At 37.8% G+C, this 8,632-nt stretch overlaps 1 protein-coding gene across 1 annotated transcript in view; it reads left to right on the top strand.

The window, feature by feature from the left end:
* Nucleotides 1-8,632, top strand: part of ANXA10 (annexin A10) — a 119,441-nt gene that overhangs the window by 106,829 nt on the left and 3,980 nt on the right. Inside the window, exon 10 of the mRNA XM_007952892.2 lies at nucleotides 1,060-1,182. Coding sequence (XP_007951083.2) covers nucleotides 1,060-1,182 — 123 coding nt within the window. The remainder of the gene's footprint in view (nucleotides 1-1,059; nucleotides 1,183-8,632) is intronic.

The raw sequence follows: 8,632 nt of genomic DNA on the forward strand, positions 1-8,632 counted from the left end.
TGTGGTCAATGACATGAGACAAAGTATATGTGAACTGCTGTATGGAAAGTGAATTTGCTCTGTAAATCTTCACCCAAATCACAATAAATAAATTTTAAAAAGGGGGGTTAGGAGAGAATGGGGAATGAAAATAAGAAACACAGAGAGGAAGTGGGAAAAAAAATTTGACATAGAAAATTAGATTATGCTTCTTGGCCACTGGATGTCACCATTACGCTACTTGAAAAAGACAATTTGAAGCTGATTTCTTAATCGCTTTAAGTACTATTATTTCTGGGTTTAATATACAGAAGTTGATTTTTATATTTTTTTAGTATTTGAGTTTAATTCAGCAAATACTTTGAACAACTAGAATTATTAATTTTTATAGATTACAAGAATAAATAGAATATAAAATGAAAAAGGAATTGCTATCTTACTGAACAACATTCATTTATCAAGGAGTGCAGGTCCCCTCCCCACCCACGATGAATTTTTACCTAGAGCAATCATGTGATCAGATGTGCATTTTATACTTCAGTATGAAGGAAATCGTGTAAAAGTTAACAAGGCTGGAGAAGGGAAAGACCTTGCAGAATCTGAAGGTGAAATGATAAAGACCAAAGTGAAGACTGTGACACTGGAAATAGAGATTACAGGAAAATTTAAGAAGTAAAACAAATGTAGGAGAATATCCTGGTGTGTACACAGTAATAGAGAGGGCTCCATGGACAGGGATGCCAGCATTTGAGGAATGCAGTAAGAAAAGCAACTTGATGCAGCAAAGAAGGTGGCTCTATTCTAGAGCAAAAAGGTAAAAATGAAAACATCTGCTGTGAGTCAGCTCGCGGCAACTCTGTGCATGTTAGTGTGGAACTGTGCTCAATCGGGTTTTCAGTGGTTGATTTTCGGAAGTGTGTCGTCAGGGCTTTCTTCCAACGGGCCTCTAGGACTCGAATCACCACCACCTTTGGGTTAGAAGCAGAGCAGTTAACTGTTTACACCACCCAGGGACTCCCACTTTTAGACTGACTTTACGGTCCCATTTTCTCATTTTCTCCCCTTTGCCTTATCCTTTAGGACTTTGGTTTCCATAACAAAACCGTAATTAGGATTCTAATCGCCAGAAGTGAAATAGACCTGATGACCATACGGAAACGATACAAAGAGAGATATGGAAAATCCCTGTTTCATGATATCAAAGTAAGTCTCCAGCAAGTGACTTATTTAGACACTTAAAGTACCCTTTTGAAACTGAGGAGACAAAAGTTTTAATTTCAGTAACTTTATACCAAAATCTAAAATGCTAAGTATTCTACCAGGTATAATCTCATACTTCAGACAGCCATTAGCACATCAACAGGTACTAATCTTGAAAATCTTCACCTCAGTGACATGATTTACATCCATTTGATGTATTTTTAGCAAAAAACAAAACAAAAAAAAAAAATCATTACTGTAGTCATGCAAAATATTCAGCCCTAATAATCGTTCTTTAAAGGATTAATTCTTAAGTATGATCAAGATCAGCAGGAGGCACTTTTTAGGGGGAAAAAATATGTAGTTCTCAGCAAGACAACACTAATTGTGAAAAGGATCCTTAAATCAATTCAAACCCACCCTCACATCCCCATAGAGGCAGGGCAGCCAGCCAAATCTCATAAACTGGTAATTTGGAGGAAACTAGCACTGCTTGTTGTTATGTGCTGTGGAGTTGGACTGACTCATGGAGACCCACCCTTGGGTTTCAGAAGCAGTAACACTACAGAAATAGATTGCCCAACCTTCCTTCCCAGAAGTGGCTGGTAGGTTTGAACCTCCAGCCTTCTGGTTAGCAGTCAAGTGCCCTAGGCACTATGCTACCAGAGCTCCAAGTCATGTAGAATTTTCTCTTTAACCCTGGAAGAGCAGACAAAGCTGATTCAGAAGTAAACAACCAATTTATTCATCTAATCATTCTGTTTTCTCAGATAAAACATAGTGTTTCGGTTATCTAGTGCTGGTCTGACAAGAGTATACCACAAATAGGATACTTGAAAAATAGGAGTTTATTCTCTTACAGTTTGGAGGCATTAAGTCCAAGTTCAAAGTGCCAAGCTCTAGGGCCTGGGTGAAAGCCCCTCAACCTTGGGCTTCAGCTCTGTCTCCTGCTCCCAGCCCACTGAAGCTAGAGGTTTTTCTTCACTCAACAGTTGCTGGCTGCTGAGACTGACAAGCCCAAGGTTGACAAGCAAAAAGACAGTAACAATGTTACCAACCCACAGGGCAGGCAATTAATTCAAGTCCATTGAAAGTCCCAATGTAGGCAGATCATGGCAGGCTGCTGAACAACAACATGGCTGGCTACATGCAGGGTTCAAAGGTGCCATGAGCTAGAGACGATTCCCCAAGGCTTCTCCTTATATACAGGATGCAGACCACATCCCTAAAGCTGCTACTCAGCTGCAAACAGTAGATTCCACCATGGAGTTGATTACCAGTCTCATCATGGGGAATACTACATCCAGCTGCCCAGCCACTCAATCAGGCCCAGCCAAATTGACACACAAACTTCACTACCACACATAATGAGGAATTTTCAAAAATATCAGGCATAACTATAATTTTAGGGGACCACTGACAAATGAACATGCTTGGCCCCTTGTTCAAAATATTATTAAGAATTTCATGATAGTGACAGCTGAGCTACAAACCAACCAGCAGTGTGTTAAGTATGTATTTTAACTCATATTTTGCACATAGCTACATGCTGTCACCTTGTTCCTATTTTTTTCAGTTAAATTTCCAATTGCAAGAAATTGCTTTTTAGTTTAGTGAAAGAGTGGTTCAGAAACAACTTGGCAACACAAGGACCAAGAGACCACAAAACCAAAAAAAGATTTTGTAGGTCTTCGAGTAGCTGGGGTAGTTTCCAAGAGTAAGACTTGGAGCAGTAAAGAGAAATCTTATTTCTTTTTTTGAGATAAAACTCTCCTTACACCTGCCTTGAAAACACTACAATCCCTTTGCTGCTATTTTTATTGAGTGTGTTGTTGTCGAGTTGATTCTCACTCATGGCAACCCTATGTGTTAGAGTAGAACTGTTTTGTTTGTAATTTTTATGAAAGAATATTGTTAGGCTTTTTCTTTTGCCTTGTCTCTGCATGTATTAGAACCACTAACCTGTTCAGGGAATATTTACAACTACTAGCTAGTACTAACAATTTGTGCCAACCAGAGACCTTTTAAAAATTCAAATCAAACCCATTGCCATTGAGTCAATTCTAACTCACATCAACTTCATAGGACAGAGTAGAACTTCCCCATAGCATTTTCCAGGCTGTAAATCTTTATGGTCACATCTTTCTCCCACAGAGTGGACAGAGGTGTCAATCCACCAACCTTTTGATTAGCAGCTAAGCACTTTAACAATTGTTATAGCAGGGCTCCTTTTGAAACTCCTTGTTGTTGTTATTGTTGTTATTTGCCGACGAGTTGGCCCGACTCATAACGAACCCTCCTTGGGTTGCAGAAGCAGTATCACTACAGAAGTAGGATTGCCCAACCTTCCTTCCGAGGAGTGGCTGGTGAGTTTGAACCTCCAGCCTTCTGGTTAGCAGTCAAGTTCATTAGGCACTATGCTACCAGAGAAACTCCTTAGTGGATATAAAACTTTTCTGTTGGGAATTGCATGCCATAACTCATTTTCTATATAAATAAAGTAGTCCTTGTGCATGTACTGCAATTAATTAAATTACTTCAAAGTCTATTAATATTTATAAATACTTAATACATAAATACCAAGTGCACTTAAAGCAGTGAATTATAATTATATGGCCTTAGTGGCTAAGACATTTGCCTGCTAACCAGACGGCTGGCGGTTCAAACCCACCAGCCACTCCTCGGAAGGAAGGTTGGGCAATCCTACTTCCGTAGTGATACTGCCTCAGAAACCCAAGGAGGGGTCGCTATGAGTCGAGTTTGACTCGACAGCACATAACAACAACAACAACAATGTAAGAGAACATTAATGTGACAGTTGATTTTTAACAAAGGTATATTTTATAGTTACATTTATTTATTGTTTTTATCATAGTCTAATATTTAGAAACTATAACCTGCACCCTCCCCACACACACAGACACAAAAAATCCATTGCCATTGATTTCATTCCTACTCATAGAGACCTCATAAGACACAGTAGAACTGCCCCCATACGGTTTTCAAGGCTATAATCTTTAAGGAACCAGGCTGCCCCATTTCTTCTGCAGAGCACCCAGTGGGTTCAAACCACCCATCTTTTGGTTAGCAGCTGAGCACTTTAACAACTGTGCCACCAGGACTCCTCTTTAGAAAACTAAACAAAGAAAATAACAGTTACTCTAGTTATCAATCGCAGATAACTACTAATGAAATTTTGTTTTAGATGTCTAAACTGTTTATATATGTTTATATATAAACTCACTGCTATTGATTCAATTCTGAATTACAGTAACCCTACAGGACACAGTAGAATGGCCTTATAGATTTTTCCAAGGCTGTAAATCTTTACAAAAGCAAACTGCCATATCTTTCTCCTTTGGACCAGCTGGTGGGTTTGAACCTCTGACCATTTTGTTAGCAGCTGAATACTGAATGCATCACCAGAGCTCCATGTATATGTATATGAAATAATTTATTTTGCTACTTAGAGAAATATTTTTATTGAAGCATAGTATCCTATTGTGTGAACTGTAAATTACATATACTACTCCATATTATGAGAGCTCTGGTAGCATAGTGCCTAAGGCACTTGACTGCTAACCAGAAGGCTGGTGGTTCAAACCCACCAGCCACTCCTCTGAAGGAAGATGGGGTAATCTACTTCCATAGTGATACTGCCTCAGAAACCCAAGGAGGCATCGCTATGAGTCAAGTCCGACTCGATGGCACATAACAACAACAACAACAACTCCATATTATTACACATCCAGTTTGATTTTCAATTTATCACTATTATAAACAATATTAGCATGTATATTATATAAGATGTTTTGTTTACCTCATGTCACTCAGACAGTAATATACCACAGATGGAATGGCTTTAACAAACAAGAGTATATTCTCTTAGTTTGGAGGCTTTACATCTCAGTTCAAAGTGCCAGGCTCTAGGGGCTGGGTGAAAGCCCCTCAACCTTGGGCTTCAGCTTTGCCTCTTATTCCTGGCCCACTGAAGCTAGAGGCATCTCTCTACTGAGGCAGCTGCTAGCTGCTGAGGCTGACAAACCCAAGGTCAACAAGTGAAAAGGCACAGTTCCGATGTTACCAAACCACACAGCAGGCCATTAATTCAAATCCGTTGAAAGTTCCAAGGTCAGCAGAACATGGCAGGCTGCTGAACAACAACACACCTACATGCAGGGATCAAGTATGCCATAAGCTAGCGACCATTCCCAAAACTACTTCTTACATACGGGAAGCAAACCTCATCCCTAAAGCTATTACTCAGCTGCTTGTGGTAGATCACACCATGGAGTTGATTGACAGTCTCATCATGGGGAATAACTACCACCAGCTGCCCAGCCACTCTACCAAGCCCAGCCAAGTTGACACACAACCTTAACTACCACATAACATAAATCTTTGTGATCATTAATAATTGATAATTATGATTTCAGTATATAATTGTTAAAGTAGAATGACTGCATTCATGAGTATAAATACTATTAAGTCTTTTGAGATATATTGTTAGTCTATTCTCCAGAAAGCTCTACACTGATTTATAACAATAGTACAAGGTTATCTATTTCTAAAGTTGAGGAGAAGATTTAATTGAACTGCAGTTATTCTCATAAATACATATTAGAAGTCAATTAACTTTATGCAAATCACTTTATTTTGCCTAGTAACTTGGTATTATTTTTCAATAACTTTTACTGGGAATAGTTCTCAGGATACTAAATCTTTTAATGAAAAAGTAAATAAACTTGGAAGAGGGTGGAATAGGCAGAAAGACTGCACAGACCATCTTCAACAAAGAAAAGGGGAACCAATTAACACAGATACAGAAGATAATCCTGGAACCCTGAGTCTCGAAGGAAATAGAAGTTGACTAAACTCCAACTAGCAGAAGAATTTGCATGAAAACACCAAAAAAGGAGACACACAGAGCTGTGGTCTGGCAGCGATCCTGATGGCACAGGCAGTTAGATATTGCTGAGTGGTGGTAGGACCTAAGAATGAACCTAAAAATCAGCCCTGCTAGCCAGAGATTGCACGGAGGACTGCTCTAGTGGCTGGTGAATAAAAGGGAAAGCAGTGAAAATGAAGGTGAGCTGAGCTGTGGATTTTTGCCTGTCTGGAGGAGACACCATTTTGAAGGTTTACAAGCATTTGGACCATTTTAGATATTTAAAGTGACAGTGTTCTCCCAGATTCCAGGGATTAAAAACAGGCTCAACTTGCTGGGAATTGCAAGGACGTTCTGGACATGGATGACTGGAAAGTTAACAGAGACCTAAATACAACAATGCCACAATGTCTTGGAGAAAGCAGACCATGACAGTCCACACAAAGAAGCAAGATAAAGTGGTAGAAACAAGGGAGCAGGATACAGATCCAGAAAACATCCCTGAGAAAGAAACAGCATTGGAACTCCCTAATAAGGAATTCAAAAGAATTATATTTAGCTATCTTCAAAGGACTGAGAGACAGACAAAAGAAAACACAGAAAAAACTCTAGAAGAATTTTGGAAGAAAATACAAGAACAACATGATAAATGAAATTTTAGAAATTATTCTAAATCTACAGATAGAAATCCAGAAGATTAATACTAAATTGTCAGAAACAGGTAAAACACCGAAAAGGCAAAAGAGTAGAACTGATGCAATGGAAGACAGAATTAATGAGATTGAAGACAAAAACTGAATATTTCTTTGGAAAGGGATCAATCAGAAAAAAAGATCAAAACAAAATGAAGAAAGTCTAAGATTCATGTGGGATACCAACAAAAGGAATAACCTACGTGTCACTGGAATTCCAGAACAAGAAGAGAAAAATAAAACAACTGAGAAAATTATCCAAGGTTTGTTGGAGGAGAACTTCCCTGATATGATGAAAGATGAAAATTTATCAATTCAGGAAGTCCAACAAACCCCAAACAGGATAGATGTCAAAAGAAAATCACCAAGACAAATTATCATCAAAGTCATCAAAACCAAAGACAAAGACAGAATCCTGAAAGCACCACAGGAAAAACAAAAAGTTACTTACAAGACAACCAGTAAGAATAAGTTTTGATTTCTCAGCAGAAACCATACAAGTGAGAAGGCAATGGGATGGTATATATAAAACCCTGAAAGAGAAATGTTTTCCACCAAGAATTATATACCTGGCAAAAATGTCCCTCCAATATGATTGTGAAATTAGGAGATTTCCAGATAAGCAGAAACTAGGAATTTGTTAAACCAGACCAACCTTACAAGACATGCTAAATGGAGTCCTTTGAACTGAGAACCAAAAGTAGCAAATAACAACCAACCATTAATACACAAGAAGACATAACCCAGAAACCACAGCTATGGACATATCCAAAGTAAAATAAGCTTTACAATATTGTAAACAGAGAACCAGAGACAACAATTGGCAAGTGAGGACAACTACAAACAAAAAAAATGAAAATGCTGTGTAGTTACAGAACTTCTAAATGGTGAGGAAGTCAAGAGAGTTGCAAGATAGAATGGACTGTTCTTAACTCAGGGAGAAAATTATAAATCACAGGGTAACCTCAAAGAAAAATGATAAACCTTCACATCACAATAAAAAAGAGGACAACCACAAATATTTAGCAAATAGTAAAACAATGGCAACAAAGGAAATGATCACATGATTCATAAACAAAATGAACTCAGCACAGAAAATAAAATAGAATAAAGAAACCAGGGAAACCATGAAAAAACACATAACAAAACAACAGCAACCAATTCATACTTGTCAATAATTACACTGAACATTAATGGATTAAATGCACCACTCAAGAGATGGAGAGTTGAAGATTGGATGAGAAAACAAAACACAGAAATATGCTGTCTTCAAGAGACACATCTTAGAGACAAAGACAAAACTAGACTAAAAATTAAAGGTTAGAAAAAGATATATCAAGAAAATGACAACTGTAAAAGACCAGGAGTGGCAATATTAATTTCTGATTAAACTGACTTTAAGACAAAAACCACCATACGAGACAAGGAAGGACATTATATAGTGATTAAGGATCAATTGAACAAGAAGATATTACCATAATAAATATCTATGGGCCAAATGAAAGAGCCCCCAAATACATAAATAAGACTTTAAAAGAGTCGAAAAGTCAAATAGATGCCTCCTCAATCATAGTGGGAGACTTTAATACACCACTTTCGATGAAAGATAGAACTAGAAAGAAGCTCAACAAAGATGCAGAAGAGCTAAACAATACAATCCACCAACTTGACATAGACATCTGCAGAGCGCTGTACCCAACACAGCACAATATACATTCTTTTCCAGTGCATATGGAATATTTTCCATGATAGACAATATGTTAGGCCATAAAGCAAACCTTAATAAATTTAAAAACATTGAAATACTGCAAAGCATCTTCTCAGATCATAATGCTATCAAATTAGAAATCAACAATAGGAAGATAATGGAAAA

This window comes from Orycteropus afer, unplaced genomic scaffold, assembly GCF_000298275.1.
Source record: "Orycteropus afer afer isolate SDZICR_OR568_19922 unplaced genomic scaffold, OryAfe1.0 scaffold00364, whole genome shotgun sequence".
NCBI classification, from domain to species: Eukaryota; Metazoa; Chordata; class Mammalia; order Tubulidentata; family Orycteropodidae; genus Orycteropus; species Orycteropus afer.